This window comes from Mastomys coucha, unplaced genomic scaffold (assembly GCF_008632895.1).
Source record: "Mastomys coucha isolate ucsf_1 unplaced genomic scaffold, UCSF_Mcou_1 pScaffold23, whole genome shotgun sequence".
NCBI classification, from domain to species: Eukaryota; Metazoa; Chordata; class Mammalia; order Rodentia; family Muridae; genus Mastomys; species Mastomys coucha.
This window is the reverse complement of record NW_022196906.1, coordinates 66,476,542-66,495,531: the sequence shown is the minus strand read 5'-3', so window position 1 is coordinate 66,495,531 and position 18,990 is coordinate 66,476,542. Positions and strand designations below refer to the sequence as shown.

Below are 18,990 nucleotides of genomic sequence, written 5' to 3'. Positions count from 1 at the left end.
CCAGCCTGGTCTACAGAGTGAGTTCCAGGACAGCCAGGGCTACACAGAAAAACCCTATCTCGAAAAACCAAAATAATAATAATAATAATAATAATAATAATAATAATAATAATAATAATAATTAATAATTAATAATTAATAATAATTAATAATTAATAATAATACCAACAACAAAGTAAGTTTAAGTATGTATAGTTTTTATATATAGTTAAATGGGTGATATTTTAGAGGTAGATATTTGCATGGTTTGTTTATATTGCTGTCTAAAAATAGCTAGGGAATATAGTTAATGAGTGATAGAACATTTACCTAACATGTTTGAGTCTCTGGCTCAGTTCCCAAAATGCACATACAGTCTTCTGGGTGCAAATTTCTCATGTGAATGATGCAGTGTATCCCTCTGCATCCTCAAAACTAAGCTCATGAGGAAGCATAGAAACTTCCTGCTTTGCAAAGCATTTGTGTGTCTACGGACATTTCAGAACACCTGATATGATGATCTGACTCCTGTCACAGACTAATCACATAAGGAGTTGGAAGAAGATTGGTCTAAAATGATTGAAATTATTTTTTGTTTCGGGTCTTTAGCTTATGATAACTTCTTACCTAAATTTTTTTTAGCTGGTGCACCCAGTGCATTTTATTTTAGCCTTTAAAACTGCTTCATCTGTGCACTATCAGAAGATGCACATGAACATATGTATCTCTTTAAGTTGAAAAGATGCTACTTCATTTAGAAATGTACTCCCCAAAGGAAAAAGCAGTTACCAGCTATTATAGCAGTTATTGTAGCAGTAATCACAACAGCATTGCTACTCAATCGAAACCCAGCCAGAACATAGTGGCATACACCTTTGATCCCAGCACTTGGGAGGTAGAGGCAGGGGGATCTATGTTGTGATTTTCAGGACACCCAAGGTTACATATTGAGATCCTGTCTCAAAAATAAATAAATAAATAAATAAAATAAATTAATTAATTTAAAAAAAGCCAGTTATGAGATGTGGGTAGTTTAGGAAATTGTTCAGAGAAACAGAAACAGATAATATTTACCAAAGACTATAAAGCCACCGTGGAGAAGCAAACATTTTTTAAAAGATGTACATGTGTGTAGACAAAGTCTAAAGAATATATAAGCATGAAACTATGCTTTACAGTTTTTTCCTGTTTACTCAATTTACTAAATTGGCATATTAATAATGAAAAGAATTGCCCAATGTTTTATGCTTATAAGCTGCCAATATTATGCTGAAGGGTAAACAAGGTTGTCATTATTTATGATTACTAAATGTCTTTACCCTTTCCTTAACATTACTATGACACAGAGTTAATCCATACATGTGAATGCTTTTTGGTTTAACAGGTACCAGTCAGTGGCCGAGAGCTGGAGGGCAAGCTCCTTCATCCCCAAGCTATGAAAACTCACTTCACTCCCTGGTAAGAACATTCCACTGGTCTTTACTGGTGTTAAGAATTTTGCTTTATAGTACAGAAGGGTTTTGTTGGTGGTGGTGGTGTTGTTTTAGTGGTTTTCTTGTTGTTACTAAATCTTATGTAACAGTGAAGAAGCAGTAGGCTAGCATTACACACGAATTCTTTGCTACCACATGACCTGATTTAGAAGACAATATGACATTTTGGGTATCCTTATTGCCATCTGCTTTTAGGGATGTTAGATTTATCCAGGCAACTGGAAGTAAAGGAGTATGAAGGATTTTTGTTTCTTTAAAAAATACGATTTAATCTTTCTATACTGTCAATGTTTATATGTAAGAGGAATTTACCCAAAAAAGACACTTAAAAATCAAATCCATTGTTTCATAATGATGTTTATTATATTTATATTAGACTTTTGCATTGTGTATTACTATTATTAAAGTATTTCTGATGTATTACTATTATTGAAGTATTTCTGATATTTTCTTGTAATAAAAATGTACAAATCACACAAGTACAACATTGCTTGCCAGACAAAGAACAGTAGAGGAGCCTTCTTGGTTCTAGTTCTCCAAGGTAAAGAATTTGTGATAGAATGTTTACTACTGTTGCTTTGGTGTGTGTACATTTATAACCCAGAATCACAAAATATAATAAAAAAATAAGCAAATGAGTGTGATCTGGTGAAATTCTAAGTCACGTATCATTCAGCAATACTGTGTTCCAAACAGAAACACTCTTTTTCTGTGCCTAACAAAATGTTTTAAGCTGAGGGAGCGTTGTCTTCTCACATATTTTGCAAGGAAACCCAAGCATTGTGTGCTGTTTAGATGCTAACCTTGTGAGTCCTATTAAATCTCAGCCTTTTCAGAACTCAGCACAAGTAGGTCTTGCAGATCTCCACATTAACTTTACTAACAGGTTATGCCAACAAGCACATCAGCTATTTCCTCGACTCTGTTGGAGTTAATCTTAACCTGTGCTTTGCCTCCTGTTCTGTCTTGACTTTGCCAGAAAAATCGAGTTGAGCAGCAACTTCACGAGCATTTGCAAGATGCAATGTCCTTCTTAAAGGATGTCTGTGAGGTACTATTTCATTTAGATGGTGCCTTTTTGTGTGTTTAAATTACTTATACGTCCCCTATTCATTTAAAATTATCAAGCTGTACAGACTCCAGCGTCTTTTTTAAAAAATTCAGCAATGAGCATTGCAGCTCTTGCAGCAGTGTGTAGAAGTAGACCTTTGTTGTGTTTATAATGACTTTCTTTTAGAGCTGTACTGGCATGTGCTTTTGGTTTTCAAAATTCTAATGTGTTTGTGTATAAAGCATGTGTGACCCGTGGGTAGTGGATGTCTTTCTTTCAGTTTTGTTAAAGAACTTATCTAGATGTGTACACCATTGAAGATAGGTGTGTGTTCTACTCACCTAAAACTTAAACTAAATAGATTGGAGTGTCTTTCCTCAAATTGACATCTTTCAGAGACCACTGTACAGTTTTTCCCTTTCTATCAGCTGTAATTGAGTATTGACATGGAAGACTTCATGTATTATAGAAACTAAAAGAAATAACCTCATGATAGATTGGTAAATTCATCTTTTAAAGCAGTGACTTGTATCTGCAGCTTTGAAAATTCATCGTAGTCTGAAAAGAGCTGCTTTTTTTGTTGTCTTTTTGAAGTTCAGGTAGTCGGTTTTGAAACTAGTTGATACTGCATTGCACTTGCTGCCTTCCATGTATCCCTGAATAGAAGATGTAGCAGCTTAGTAAACTGAATAGATATACTGCTGGTAACTCCTCCCCTTCCCCGTGTTGTTTTCAACCCTTACAGCAGTCTCGAATGGAAGACCGTTTAGACAGGCTGGATGATGCTATCCATGTGCTCCGGAACCATGCAGTTGGACCTTCTACCAGTCTGCCTACTAGCCACAGTGATATACACAGTTTGTTGGGACCATCCCATAATGCACCAATTGGAAACCTCAATTCAAACTATGGAGGATCAAGCATTGTTACAAATAGCCGATCAGCTTCGATGGTAAATCATGGTCATCTTATATGCAATAATCCTGGTATCCTATTTTTTTTTCATGAAATTTTGGAGAAAAGAGTTAGAAGGGGGGACATCTCTTGAATAGAAAGATAAAAGGAGCCCCTTTAAGTTTTCCTTTATTGTCTTCAGTAGAGTCCTTGGCTACTGTTTGGCCTGTCAAATTCTGCTGTGGCCACATACAAAAAGAAGAAACTTTAGTACAGAGATCTGTTAGCTTCAGCCAGGTCTTTTTTCCTAATATGTAATCATTGGAATGGCAGTATATGCCTTGGATAGCAAATAGGAAGGATGAATAGCGTAGTGTGTGAAGTGAGAAACTGAGTTTTATAGGCCCCGGCTATCTGGGACCATGTCACAGGCTGTTCATCTCAGCTATTCCAGAGGCTCATCCAGGAGAAGAGCAAGTTCAAGGCCAGTTTGGGGACTTATGAGACCCGATTTCAAAGTGAAAAGGAGGCTAGAGATGTGGCTCAATGGGAGAGCACATCTATAGTATGTATGAGGCCCTAGGTTCAGTCTTCAGAACCATAATTTAGAAAAAAACTTAGTCTAGGAAGACATTTTCTTAATTCAGAAAAAAATTCTAGACTAGGAAAGCTGTTTGCTACTATCTGGAATTTGACTTCAATTGCAAAAAATGTTTAAAAATGAAATTTAATTTGTTCAGGTACAAATTTAGCCTCTCTCCCAAATAAAGGGGGAAAACTGGTATAAGGGAGCAATTTTAGATTAATCCCCTCAGAATAAAAATAATTTAATCCATTTTTTAAAACATGACAGTTCTTTAGAAAGGAAAAAAATAGACTTCTAAAGTCATACACATCAAAAAATTCTGTGTTGAATGTCTTGCATTTTTTTTTATCCAAAATGTCTTTTAAAGATTCATTTTGAGCCTGCTGTGTAACAGATACCATGTGTTTGCATGTTTATTGCATGGTTTTTAAAGTTCACTGAATGCTACAAAATATTTTTCTGTGAACAGATTTTGAGCTATGTGATCAAGGCTAAAACTTGGGCATCACCACAGCATTTAAGTGCCCCAATGCTGGGGGCCTGGTTCCTGTAGCGTAGGATTGGTGGTAGGTCCCCACATTCATATGTCTGACTGCCACACATATTCATTGTAGGCCTCCACGTAAAGCAGGAAACAGCTGCCTGGTCACTGATCTCAGTATTTCCACCTTGGGCCTTACCAGTTAGGGTTGTTATTTTCTGTTTTGTTTTGTTATTGTTATTGTTTTGTCTTGGTTATCAGAAAATATTGGTTTCTTAACTACCTTCTAAATAGTTTTTGCTAATAAACTAATATAAAACCACTTGAGAATTATTAAACTCAGATATGCCATAACAATTAGGAAAAAAATTTTAGTTGAGCCAGGCTTGGTGGCACATGCCTTTAATCCCAGCACTTGAGAGGTAGAGGCAGGCAGATTTCTGAGTTCAAGGCCAGCCTGGTCTGCAGAATGAGTTCCAGGACAGCCAGGGCTACACAGAGAAATCCTGTCTCGAAAAAACAAAAAAAAACAAACAAACAAACAAAAAAAAGTGGTATAATAAAACTAGTAACTTGGCATTTTGCAGCTCTAAATATAGAAAAGCAGATTATTAATAAGTTGCTGATAGGTTAGAGAATAACTTGAAAATCATATTCTTGAATCTCAGGTTGGCCTTATTGACAGCATTTGCAATTTGTATTTCTTCCCTCTTAAACATTTTCTTATCTTCTTGCTATTAATAAGACACTCATTTTGTAGTCCCTACTGGCCTTGAACTCACAAAGGTCTGCCTGCATCTGCCTCACGATGCAGAGATACTCTGATGAGGAAAGGCCTCATCATATTGTACAAAGAGGGATCTTCTAAAGAGTAGTATCTGGCTCTTTGAGAGCACTGTCCAGACCATGGCAGTTGAGCCCAAGCTGGTGCTCAGTGTGTATCAAGATTTTGTCAGTTCTTACTATCCTTAGACGACACAGGACTGCTAAATAAATTGCCACATGGTGTCTAACATCTATCTACCTTATACATATGTAGTCAGCAGTATTGTAGTTATAGAGATCATACATTGCTACAAGGCTTATACTCAGAAAGCATCTGACACTATCTGACCCACTTGGTGAGTCAGTGCTCATCTCTCATCCTCCCAAGGTCAGCTTGTTAGCTGTCAGTCTGACCTAAGACCAAAGGATGGAATAGATAGGTGATCACAGCAAGGCACAGCCTTGCTCATATGCTCAGGACCCACCTTGAACTCACAAGATGTTTGATTTAGGGACACATTTTCATATCTAGTTCATTCAGCTTCAATAATCTCTCTTTATTGACCTTCATGACCATATATTCTAATTGTAAAGAGAAAAACTGGTTTTATGTACTAAAACTGCTTTCCATACTTCTTTTTTTGGGGGGTGGGGGGGTGGTTTTTTGAGACAGGGTTTCTCGGTGTAGCCCTGGCTGTCCTGGAACTCATTCTGTAGACCAGGCTGGCCTCAAACTCAGAAATCCGCCTGCCTCTACCTCTCAAGTGCTGGGATTAAAGGCGTGCACCACCACCGCCCGGCTCTATACTTTTTCTTTAACAGTTAATATTTGTGTTTGATGCCTAAGAACAGTTGTTTGTAAAATAATAACAGAATTAATCAGTTTATTGTAGGATTTATAAAATATCTTTCTTAGAAACATTTCATTTTCGTCACTCCATTTACAGCTTAGAGTAGTTATCCTGATGGCACAAGTATCTTCAGAAACTCACCAGACATTTAAATACTATTTTGTTTGTGCAATGAGTTTATTCTAAGAACATTACTGTAGGTGAGTATCCCAACTGTAGATTTAAATTTGATACTGCTTTCTTTTCTAGCATTTGGAAAAGATTGAGCTTACGTTCACTGTGAAGGGAAAGAAAGGAATGGTGGCTATCATAAGCTTTGCATACTATATGATCTCTGTCACACTACTTGACTCTGCGTGGTGAGAATAAGGATTGGGTCTAGGGCATGCTTGATGGGAAGGCACTCCACTGTCGAGCTCCACCTGCATCCCTACAGCCACTCATTTCTGACATTGTAAATTAAAGCAGCCTTTGACAATATGTGGGAAAAGAACACAACTGAATTCTAGTATCATTATTACAGAGATAGGATCCTTTATTTAAAAACAAAACAAACGCTAGGCTGTGGTGGCATATGCCTTTAATCCCAACACTTGGGAGGCAGAGGCAGGCGAATTTCTGAGTTCGAGGCCAGCCTGGTCTACAGAGTGAGTTCCAGGACAGCCAGGGCTATACAGAGAAACCCTGTCTCGAAAAAACAAAAACAAAACAAAACAAAACAAAAACCACCAAGATTTATCCACAGACCTACTGTGTCAGTTCCTTACTTTGATTATAAATTGACTTATTAGTATGTAAAATAGGTGTTGGTATGGTTTTGTTTTGGGGTTTGGGGTTTTTTGTTGTTGTTCTTGCTTGTTTTCCTTTTTCTTGATTTTTTTTTTTCTTCCTCTCTTTGAGACAAGGTCTCAACTATGTAGTCTTGGCTGGCCTGGAATTCACTATGTAGACTGGGCTAGCACTAGTCTTGAACTCAGAGATCCTGCCTCAGCCTCCCAAGTGCTGGAATTAAAGATATATGCCACCACAATCAGCCACTACTTTGGGCGTTTTAAGATGAGCCAAGATGCACTGAAATGGAAGAAAGTTGATGACATAAATGAAAACAACCTAGCAGAGCATGGGGCTAGGGCAGACCACGTGTATCACAGAGTGAGTCCGCATCTCCGATAGGTAAGGGAGAGCAGTAGCTCATCTCCTGGGCCTTCAGAGCACATGAATCAGTGAGCAAGATTATTGTTAGCATAAAGTCTGTATGTATCATCTAACTAAAGCAAAGTCCCTGTAGGTCTGAGTGGTCTGGAGGGAGCACAGTCACCTTTAATCCTAGGGGACAGAGGCAAGTAGATCTCTTAAATTCAAGGCCAGCCTGGCATAGAGCAAGTTTCAAGTAAAGAAAAGCTTAGATCCAAGCATGGTAGTACATGTCTTTAATCCCAGCACTAGAGAGAAGAGGCATGCAGACCTCTGAGTTCTAGTCCGTCAGTTGAAGTTAGTTCAGTTGAGTCAGTGAGCTGAGAGTCTGGAACAGAGTTCAGAGGCAATTTTTATAAGGACAGTTTTACAGAGACAGGTTACAAAGAGACAAGTTAGACACAGGTGAAAACAGATGGGCCAGAAGATTAGAACAGATTGCCAGACTTAGTTTGAGGCCAAGCAGAGCAATTTGGAGAGGGTTTTAGACAGGAACAGCTAAGATGAACAAGCCAGCCAGACTTCAGAAAGAACTAGAAAAGGTGAGCTTATTCAGTAGTAAACCTCCTAGATGACAATTACATCAGGTGAATAAAAGTTACTTTTACAAGAATTAAAGAGGTTTAGTCACAAAGGGCTTTTAACATATTCTAGCTATGTAATGAACATAAAAATTAAATTATCTGAAAGATAAATTATATTTTATAAAAAGAGCTGGGAATGAAGGATCACTCTTGTTCAAATAACTGAGGTAGCCCTCAGACATCTTTTTAATGTTTGCTTTTAATTTTAAAATTATTTTCATTTAGTTAATTTACTACTCTCCATTTATATTTTTTTATTTCTCCATACCTACCTTAATCAAATATAAAACATGAGTCTGTCTTAAGCACATTAATGAGATTTATATTCATTTAAAATAGAGTTTAGAAATACTGAAATATCAGAATTTTGTTTTAGTTTTACTTTCATTTATTTTATCTAAGAATTAAACACTAACAAGAAAAATTTAAACAAAAACTTTAAAAACCAAAAAGCAGAATTATCTATTTTATTTGGAGATGATACAGATGCTTGAGCAGGGTAAAGCAACTACTTAGAGCGTGTGGATAAATGCCTGTGCCCATCGGGAGCATCCTGCAGATGCCTTTGTCTTCCACAAAACATGTCCATCAGACAGTGATTTCAGCTGCTGACATAGCAAGCAAGATTGACGTCATTGTGTTTACCATTGAAGCTTGATGCCACTCCTAAAAATTACTGAGATTAACAAGGTGTCCCTGAGGCAATTGTCACCAGACGGCATAATCCTGAAGAACTGAGTTTAAAAATGAAAGGACAGAAATGACTTAACAAAGTTGTCCTCTGACCTTTAAATATGTACTGTGGTGTTCAGTAATAAGAAACAACATTTGAAATTCTTAAAAGGTCTTTATTAATAGTACAAAATGAATTCTTTCCATGGTTCTCTTACTTTCTTTATTACAAGACCTGTGGAAATTTAATACAGACATTTTTCTTAATTATTTTTTGGTATCCCTTGAGGGGTTTGAAGTCAAGAAAATGGAATAATATTTTATTCTTAGTTTTCTTGGCCTTTTGTCAACTTAACTAAAATAAAATAGAAATCTTTATGTGGGGCAAGTTGGCTGCACATGTTTGCACATTCACCTTTTATATATGTATATGTCAAAGGACAACCTTGGGGTCAGTTAGTTGGTTTTGGTTTTTCTTTTTTTTTTTTTAAGAATTATTTATTTATTTATTTAATGTATATGAGTACACACTGTAGCTGTACAGATAGATAGTTGTGAGCCTTCATCTGGTTGTCGAGACTTGACTTTTAGGAGTTTACTTGCTTAGGCGGCTCGCTCTAGTCAACCCTGCTTGCTCTGGTAGATCTGCTACCGACTCACTCAGTCCTGACTGCTCCGGCCCAAAGATTTATTTATTATTATACATAAGTATACTGTTGTCTTCAGACACACCAGAAGAGGGTGTTAGATCTCATTATGGGTGGTTGTGAGCTACCATGTAGTTGCTGGGATTTGAACTCAGAACCTTCGGAAGAGCAGTCGGTGCTCTTACCCACTGAGCCATCTCTCCAGCCCCTGGTTTTGGTTTTTCAAGATGAGGTTTTTCTCTATAGCGTTGACTGTCCTAGAACAAACTCACTATGGACCAGGCTGACCTGGAACTCAAGAGATTCACCTGTCTCTGCCTCCCAAGTGCTGGAATTAAAGCCATGCACCACCAAGCCTGGCTTTCGTAATCACTATCTTTTGTTTTGTTTCATTGGTGTGAAACTTCACTATATATGTCTCTTATCAGTAGAGTTACATATATATGTTACCACAACCAGCTTCCTATGTATATTCTAAGGATCTAACCTCAGTTCTTCACATTTGCAAGGCCAAGTGAGCAATCTTTTCAACCCTCCTAACTTTAAATATTCTTATTTTTTCTTTTGGCAGCAGTTAATTCTAGTATAGGTTTCTATACTGTAGGAATTATATGTCTGAAAAGAATCATACTTATAGTCACCCCCCACACACACACTGTTTCAGTTCACTTTTTCTCCTAAGTGGAAACCTCTAAATGTTTTGTTTTCATTAAGTTCACTTTTAAATAATTTTTACGGGCTTAGAAAATGTTTTTAAATTTAAAAATACTTTGAACTTTTTTTGAAAATATAGAGGTTATGCACTTAAGGAAATAATAATGATTTAAGAAACAACAAATGGATTAAGCCAGCAGAATAGTTTTAAACAGTGTATATATAAAAATCATTTTATCAGTCTATATATTAATGATACCTAAATTAAAACAATAATCAGCAAATAGTACAAATGAACAGTTTATTAGAACAGAGTTATTCCACAGAAGTCAGACTGTAAACAGCTTGTGAAGGTTCAGTGCGTAAGACTAAGTCATTTAGTTGGTTGGTTCTTTTATTCTGAAATGAGGTTCTTATAGGAATTGAAATTTAGAACATAGCAGGCCTATGGGTTTGCCTTCCTGCTACTCTTCCAACAGTAGCAGCCTGTCAGCTGTATGCTAACGAGTTGAACAATTAAAATAGTCCTATCTGGCTGGCCCACAGGCCATGGGTGCAGACAAAGAACTGTTTATACACCTGTTGTTCATGTAGACAGCCATGTCAATGTGAGCCACAGATTAAAGGAAGGATATGGGAACCAGGGTGGGCAAGGGTTAAAGAGAACTGTGAAAGCTGTGAAGTCAGATTCTTGAGAAAATACGTGAGGGCCATTTGCAAAGGGAATCAAGTTACCTAGAAAAGGTTTCTGCTGGCCGCATTAACATGGGAAATACCCAACTTCAAGTGTCCTGCTAGTCTGAGACCATTTTTAAAAGGCTTCTATTTTCATTACATATGCCAATTGAATTTTTTTTGGAGGCCAGTAATGTGAGTTCCTGTAAGAAAATAACCTTGGACTGTTGAGGCAAAAATACGGCTAGCATTTATATTACAATTCCTTCTGTGTTTTCCTTAAGGAAAGGTAATGACCCTTTGCTTCAGAGTCTTTTCTCAGGAAGAGAATCTGTAGAAAATGCTTCTATTGTTTAATGGGCAAAAAGTTTTGTTTTGTTTTTAAAGATTTATTTTATTTATTTTATGTGTATGAGTACACTGTAGCTGTACAGATGGCCATGAGCCATCATGTGTGTGGCTGCTGGGAATTGAACTCAGGACCCCTGCCGCCCCACTCACTCCAGCCCCACTCGCTCCGGAGTAATACACTGTAGTTGTCTTCAGACACACCAGAAGAGGGCATCAGATCTTATTATGGGTGGTTATGAGCCACCATGTGGTTGCTGGGATCCGAACTCAGGACCTTCAGAAGAGCAGTCAGTGCTCTAACCCGCTGAGCCATCTCACCAGCCCGTTTTGTTTTGTTTTAATGGTACAAAATAAGAGGAAATGGAAACTCAGCAGATACATTGTCTCTGAACAGAATTCAGCAGTTACTGCTTATCCTGGGTTTCTCTTATGTAATTCAAAGTGAATATTTGTGTACTTTAAAGTTTATGAGGCCATTTTGTTTTTGTTGTAATTTAGAATATTAGTTAAAAACAGAAGTTATCACGGCTGGAGAGATAGCTCAATGGTTAAAAGCACTGCCTGCTCTTCCAGAGGTCATGAGTTCAATTCCCAGCAACCATATGGTGGCTCACAACCATCAGTAATAGGATCCATTGCATTCTTCTGGTGTGTCAGCAACAGAGTGCCCATATACATAAAATAAATAAATAAATCTTTTTTAAAAATTAAGTTATCTGTACCAAAATCCCAAGAAGTTTTAAGTATAAACTTACAGAAAGTTCAGCTTCTGCTTTATCTCATAGAGATTGCCTGAGCCACAGTTCCTCTATAGTATTTCACCTTTAAAATAGGCCCATGCTTCAAATTAGCATCTGTGTATTATATTTAACTCATATCTTTTTGTAAAATGGGATTTAGAGTGTGTGTGTGTGTGTGTGTGTGTGTGAAGTTAACATCTGGTATCTTCCTGCCTGGCTTATATATACTGAGGCAGAGTCTCTCACTTGATCTCAGACCTTGCCAATCCAGTTACTTCAGCTAGCTGTCTTATTCTGGGGACCTTTGCTTCTGTCTGTCTTGCACTGAGGTGGCAAGCTGCTGCCATACCACCCAGCCTTTGTGTGGGTGTTGGGGATCTGAACACCCGTATCCTCAGGCTTTTGTGGCAAGAACTTCTACCCTGAGCCATCTCATTAGCCCCTATAGTAAGATTTCCAAGTGGCCTTCCTTTCCTCTTAGGCCACTCAGTAGTCTGTAGGAAGAAGGCACTAGTAAGTGTTAAGGATAGGCTTGACCTGGACGTCTTTATGACAGAGACCCATGACACAATTGAAAGTTTCTCCTTTAATATTCTCTCCTCACTGACCATTAGGCTCAGTCCTTCAGGTTTTTCTAGAGTCTTTTTTTTTTTCCGAGACAGGATTTCTCTGTATAGCCCTGGCTATCCTGGAACTCACTCTGTAGACCAGGCTGGCCTCAAACTCAAATCCACCTGCCTCTGCCTCCCAAGTGCTGAGACTGAAGGTTTGTGCCACCACCACCTGGCTTTTCTAGAGTCTTTAATGGGGACAGGGAATCTAAAGACCAGAAATCTTCAAAGGTGGGAAGAGGTTGAAAGTCTGCATCATTTCTTTGGCCCTCTCTGCTTTAATGTATGACTTCAGTGCATAATGAAATGTACACATGGGGGGGCAGTACAGCCTTGAATATCCAAAGGGAACAGTGACAGAGTAACTAACTCTCAGTGGTGACTAATCCTCAGATAATTTTGAAAGTAGCTATAGAGTTCATTAAAAATAAGGATAAAGATAAAGAATTTCTCTAGAAGTACGGTAGATATCTACCTAATATAATTCTAATCTGACCCATTGCCAAATGACCCAGTGGCCTGATACTCTGCCTTAGGTTTGTTTATTTAGCTTACAGGACACAAAGGATAAACTCACACAAAGATATTTATACATCATAGGGTAAAATCCAGTCATAAAAGATAAAAGCTACACTAATTATTTGAGGTAGTCGATGCTTGATAACTTGTTAAGGCGGAAGGATCTTTTGAAAAACAGTAGTTCTGTATAATCCAGGCAGTAAGCTACTTAATTAAAGCTTAATATTCTAGTTGACAAGTCTGCTACTGTTCTAGGAAAAAGCTTTATTTGTAATATGTTTCTCTTAAAATAGTGCAGTATCTATTGGTTGGTGTTTGTGTGTGCTTTACTTTCTCATTTGGGTCAGCTATAGTTTGGGTTAAGTTTATTTGAAGCTTAAAAACAGATACGGGGATTTCATTGCCCAGAGATGTAAAGCGTTTGGTTTGCTTTAGGTTTGCATTGCAGGCAAGAAGGAGGGAAGGTAAGATGCTGGGTATGTAGGAGGATGCAGCTAGATGAGTACCATTACAACCTTCGGTGTAGGGCTGTTTCACTCAGCGTAGGTTTCAGAGTCTGTGGAGCTCTCCAATGCCGAGCCTTGTATATTATCTCTAAGAGCTTGTTTTAGGCCCTCTGGTGGTATAGTGGCTAGAATGTGGAGTTCACTGGCAGCCCTTTTGGCTTTTCCTAACTATACTGTATGGAATACAAATTTTGAAACTTACTTTGTAAATAACATTTGGATTCAAATATTTTCTTTCAAGTATTTTGAAATGTTCGCAGAAATTCAGAAAAGGTGACACACCAGAAAAGAGTTGTTAAACTCAGATGAATAGTACTACATTCTCTATAAATTCCTGTATAAAACTTATACAAAACCAAATAAAGTAGTGCATGACTGTAATTCTGGCTATTCAGAAGTAATCCTAGCTATTCAGAAGACTGAGGCAGAAGAGTCACTTGAATTAAGGATTTCAGGATCAGCCTGCCAGCTAGCCTATCACAATAAGATAAGATAAGATAAAAATTGGCCACTGTTGATTTCTTTCTGTCTATTTTCACTTTAGGTCGGAACTCATCGGGAAGATTCAGTCAGTCTCAATGGCAATCATTCAGTCCTGTCTAGTACTGTTGCTGCCTCAAACACAGAACTGAACCATAAAACACCAGAAAATTTCAGAGGTGACTGTTTTGTCATTTTTGACCACTAGTTTCTGAGAAGTTCTTCTGGCTCTACATAATGGACTTCCCTTGCCTCCAGAAGGGTTCCTACAGCGTAACCCTGAGGGGTGTTTACCTCCAGAAAGCTTGGAACCATCTTGATTGAAATGTGAATCTAGTCTTATGTTTTGTTTCCTTTGCCTCTTTGGTAGGTGGCGTACAAAATCAGTCTGGAAGTGTTGTCCCAACAGAAATCAAGACTGAAAACAAAGAAAAAGATGAAAACCTTCATGAACCTCCTTCATCAGATGACATGAAATCAGATGATGAGTCCTCCCAGAAAGACATCAAGGTCTCATCTAGAGGCAGAACAAGGTATGGCCAGCCCTTCTAGCTCATGTATTTTCTGGAAGAAAAAAGGCTTAAGACATGTATTCATAATAACCAGCTACATTCTAGGTGCCAGGTCTAGAATTTTTTTTTAAATCTATATTTTCCTAGTTCATCTTTACACCCCTTTATGTCTTCATACAAAAAAAGAACTGCCTATCGTTTCTTAGTTGCCCATAGTTTATAAAAAAGACAATGAGAGGGCAGGTTAAACTGTTGTTGTATGTCTGCCAATAAATATTTGATCTGTTAAAGAACTAAGTATATGGCAAAATCTGGTGTGGCTCGTGCAAGCACCAGCCTGTTGCTTGTGACGTGTTATTATCGGAAGCCACCATATGCTTTGCTTTCACGTCATCTGGGGCTGGGTTTGCTTTACACTGGCAGGTCTAAGTAGTTGCCACAGATACCGTTTGTCTCACAAAACAGGAAATATTTACCTTTTGGTCCTTCGTAGTGATTGGTTATTCTCTGATTTCAGCAGTAATTTTAGAAAAATGTAAAAAAGTATTCCAGATAAAGTGATACTCAGAGTTTTCTAGAAAATGAACTTGATTTTCTTTCAAGCATGAATTTGGACATTAGTTTCTAATAATTTGTATATTTCTTCAGATTTTTTTTTAGTTCTACATTAAAATTAGGTGATTTTATTTGTGCACACATGTCTATAGTATTGTTTTTCAGACATTGTGACTAGGCTGGTCTTGAGCTCATGATCCCCCTGCCTCAATCTTTCAAGGGCTGGGATTAGAGACATGATCAGCCAAGCCCATTGTGACTTAATGTTTTTAAATGCATCTATTTTATGGTATATCAGTCATTTATTGACGATGTATCTATCACATATAACTAATGATATTTAAAATACCCATTTTGTGTGCTAGATTATAATGCAGAGGAGACTGAAATGATAGAACTAACAGAAGCCATCCGTGACCCTTTCTCCCACTCCTAACAAAGAGCTTCTTTGCCTTTGACATTCTCATAGCTTTCAAAGCCTAAGTGTCTCTCTTGAGAAAAATGAATCTTGGCAGTGCTGTGGTTTTAGTATGCATCTTACTCACGTGAAGAATATAAATGAGAAAATAAATTCAGTCAGAGAATTCTGAGACCACTTCTTCTAAGCAACCTAACTCATCGTTTTATTATTCTTTTAACAGAGAATTTCCTTCCCTCTCTCCATATCCATTAGAAATCAACATACTTTTCCTCAGTAAAGGGACAGAACATAGATTTTACAGTTTTATGGGCCAAATTGTCTCTTTCACAGCTACTCAGTTCTACAGTTGCAGTACCAAGTAGCCAGAGATAATGCATAAGTCAGTCTGTCCTTCACAAAGATTTATTCATTCCAATTCTCCTATGTTTTGTTTTTTCATCATCATAATTACCTATGTTTTGAGGCCCTCTGTGTCTTCTGTCCTTTGTGTTTCTAAGCAGACATGATGTACTCATGCTCCAGGACAGAACCTCAGCACTCAGTGCATTTGAGTCAGTGGGGCCCTACTAATGCAACTTTAGAATCTGTAGATTAAGGGTAGAAGTTGAAAGTATGTGTTGAACTGGTCCTGGAAATGCTGATCTTTGTATTCAATATGAATAACAAGGTAGTAGAATTTAGCTTTGTTTCTTATTTACAAATAATTTGCTTTCTCGGAGAGACCTTTATGCTAAAATTCGTGATGAAAATCTATTAAAATACATGTGATACAGCTTAACTTAATGACTGTTCAGGTTCATTGAAGAAAGGAAAGGATCATCCAGTCACTTTCAGGACAGCTGTGCTCCTGTCTAGTAGGGATTTTAATTTCCATTCCACCATTATAATTTATAATTTGGCACAATCAGCATATTTATAGGGAGGGAAGCTTATAAACACTGTTGCTACTCTTTTCTAGCAGTACCAATGAAGATGAGGATCTGAATCCAGAACAGAAGATCGAAAGGGAGAAGGAAAGGCGGATGGCTAACAATGCCAGAGAACGCCTGCGTGTGCGGGATATTAACGAGGCGTTCAAGGAGCTTGGCCGAATGTGTCAGCTTCATTTGAAAAGTGAGAAACCTCAGACAAAGCTTCTCATTCTTCATCAGGCCGTGGCAGTCATCCTTAGTCTAGAACAGCAAGTCAGAGGTAAGTCAGTCCAGCAGACCGGCAGACATTTGTTAGCTGTGCTTTGCTTAGGCAAGTCATCTGAAGGCTCTCTGAATATGTCTGTGCCATCCAGTATCTACAAACTGAGAGCTTCCACAAACCTATAGAGACCAATCCTGGGAAATGTGGCAGAGAACGAGCAGCATTAGCCCATCTGCTCCTGTGGCCTCAGGGTCTGTCCTCACTGTTGAGTTTGCTTGCCCCAACCTGCCCTCCTTGTTGCACTGAGTTGTACCTCCTCCTTCTAGGCACTTGGTTTCTCATGTGCTTCACTCTGGGCATTCTATAAATGCTGCTGCTTAATAGGACGAGTAAGCATGGCTCCTCCCTGTCTTTACCACATCTGTGTCCTTTACACTTATGTCAAGAGTTCTCAGGGCTGCTTTTTTGAGCTCTATTAGAAATGCCATAAACGTGTTGGACATGCCCATGTGCCACATATGTGGTTTGAAAGAGCTCACATCTTGACTGAGGCAACTATCCTGTTTACTACTTCATAGAGTCTGATGGTATCCTGAAAAAGCTTTAAACTTCATTTGTTTAGTGTGCATTTGTCACAACATTTCTGTGCTGGACAGTTATCAAGTAGTGGAGACTTTTGCCCTTGAGCTTCTACCCTCTAGCTTGCATTTCAGCAGTCCCCTAAAGGTTTTATGTGCAACCTTTTTGCAAGCAATCAATAAATGTGGCTTTGGGCCACAAATCTCTTTACTCTTGAGCAACTCTCTCTCTCTCTCCTATTTGTGTTAGATTATCTAAATGTTTGTATTGGGTACAAACAGAGTAGGGTAGGTAAATGCTTGAAAGCTACATCATTACCATTAGCTGGAAATTCATTTCTGTGTCCATCCAATATGTTTGATGTATAGGAATGGTGCATAGTCATCCTGCTTCTAAAATCAGGTATGTTCTCATCTTGTTCAAAACCCTTGAAGTGATAGAGAATAGCTGTTCATAAGACAGATCCTACAGATTACAGCCTCCTCTGAGACACAGGCTGGTTGCTGCTCACCTGACTGGAACAGGAACGTTGACTTTCCCTCACCAACCATTCTCATAGTCATTCATACACACACCCTTCTTGAACTGAACACTTTGTTGGGCCCAGGTTAGTTGACTTTGTAGGTCTTCTTATGATGGCCTTGACCACTCCAGCTTCTTCATTTCTTCCCTCCACTCTTCCACAAAACTCCCAAGCTCTACCTAATTTAGCTGTGCATCTCCACATCTGTTTCCATCAGCTGATGGATGAAAACTCTCAGAAGACAATTGTGCTGGGCTCCTGTCTGCAAGCATAGCAAAATATCATTACTGGTGTCAGGGGTTGGCAGAGCCCTTATCTTAACAACTTCTTGAAAAGCATTCAGATGCCCTCTGTCCCTATCTCATCAGCTTCCAGTACCTGTGCCTAATCCTTAGCAGTGTCTTCTAAGCTTGGTGTAGTTATATTTGCCTAGACTGTATCTGCAGATGTTGGGATGTTTGATAAGGTGTTCGGTATCAAACAGAGGGCACAGTATACCTGCAGTCCTGAGCCAGCAGTTTGTGTAAAGACATACTTTGTTTACCTGGCTTAGTATCTGACCAACCTTAACCTGGAGCTTCCTAAGGGAGACAGACTTAGGGCTAGCAGTCATGCTGGGGTTCTCCCAGAACACTTTTGTGCTTTGTTATTCGTTGTACAAACTCCATCTAATCTCTGCCATTGCCATTTAAGCATCTCCAATGATTTAAGCATGTCACAATGATTATTGACAGTAGCCTGGCCATTTCTATTCCTAGGAAATTTCATTGTGGTCCAGAAGTTTGTATTCTCATCTTACACAGATTCAGTAGGTGATCAAACACTTCTTCCTCCCAAACTCATTCATCATCAGCTCATTTAGCTCACTGTTTTGGATAAGAGTGGAGGAAAATGGAGAGTGGTGGTGGTTCTTAGGTCTGACTGGTTCCAGTACTGTCTCCTGAGGTCTTCTTTTAAACATGCATCCAGACTCCAACCCCAGGATATTGATTTGCAAAAAAATGGTCAAACAGGGCAGATAAAGTGTGTGTACTGATAATAAAACACTCTTTCTGTTGGCCATTAAAATAAATTAAAATGATACTAATGCAAAAGGACAGAAGAACAAAAATAGGCACAGAGTGGAAAGTAGGTATAGTAGTGGTAACTGACAAGCTTATTCTAAGTCTCACACAATATATGTCTCAAGGTTAGGATTTAACATTATGCTAAAACGAATGGTTTAAAAGTGACCTGACAGTAGAACCAGCAGGCTAGCTTAACTGTTAAAAGTATGAGCTACTAAACCTGACAGCCTGAGTTTGATCCGTGAAGGTTACCTTCATGGTTGAAGGAGAAAACCAACTCCTGTAAGTTGTTCTTTGACATCCATATGCCCACTATATACACACCTGTGTGCACATAGACAATAAATATTTTTAAGACCTGAGGATAAAGAACATCATCATCATGTGATTTCAGCATACTAGGGTTTAGAAGATTATCCTAAAGCTCTAGGGACAAAACTTAAATCATGTAGAAACAAAAAAAAAA

General features: G+C 38.2%; 1 protein-coding gene across 14 annotated transcripts in view; it reads left to right on the top strand.

Moving 5' to 3' along the window:
* Tcf12 (transcription factor 12) overlaps nt 1-18,990 on the top strand; it is a 296,372-nt gene that overhangs the window by 267,502 nt on the left and 9,880 nt on the right. For 5 of the 14 annotated variants that reach the window (XM_031345461.1, XM_031345462.1, XM_031345471.1 and 2 more), the window contains 6 exons: nt 1,364-1,437; nt 2,452-2,523; nt 3,269-3,475; nt 13,798-13,912; nt 14,104-14,266; nt 16,180-16,412. In XM_031345461.1, coding sequence (XP_031201321.1) covers nt 1,364-1,437; nt 2,452-2,523; nt 3,269-3,475; nt 13,798-13,912; nt 14,104-14,266; nt 16,180-16,412 — 864 coding nt within the window. The remainder of the gene's footprint in view (nt 1-1,363; nt 1,438-2,451; nt 2,524-3,268; nt 3,476-13,797; nt 13,913-14,103; nt 14,267-16,179; nt 16,413-18,990) is intronic. The other 9 variants (XM_031345466.1, XM_031345467.1, XM_031345472.1 and 6 more) reach the window with 5 other exon arrangements.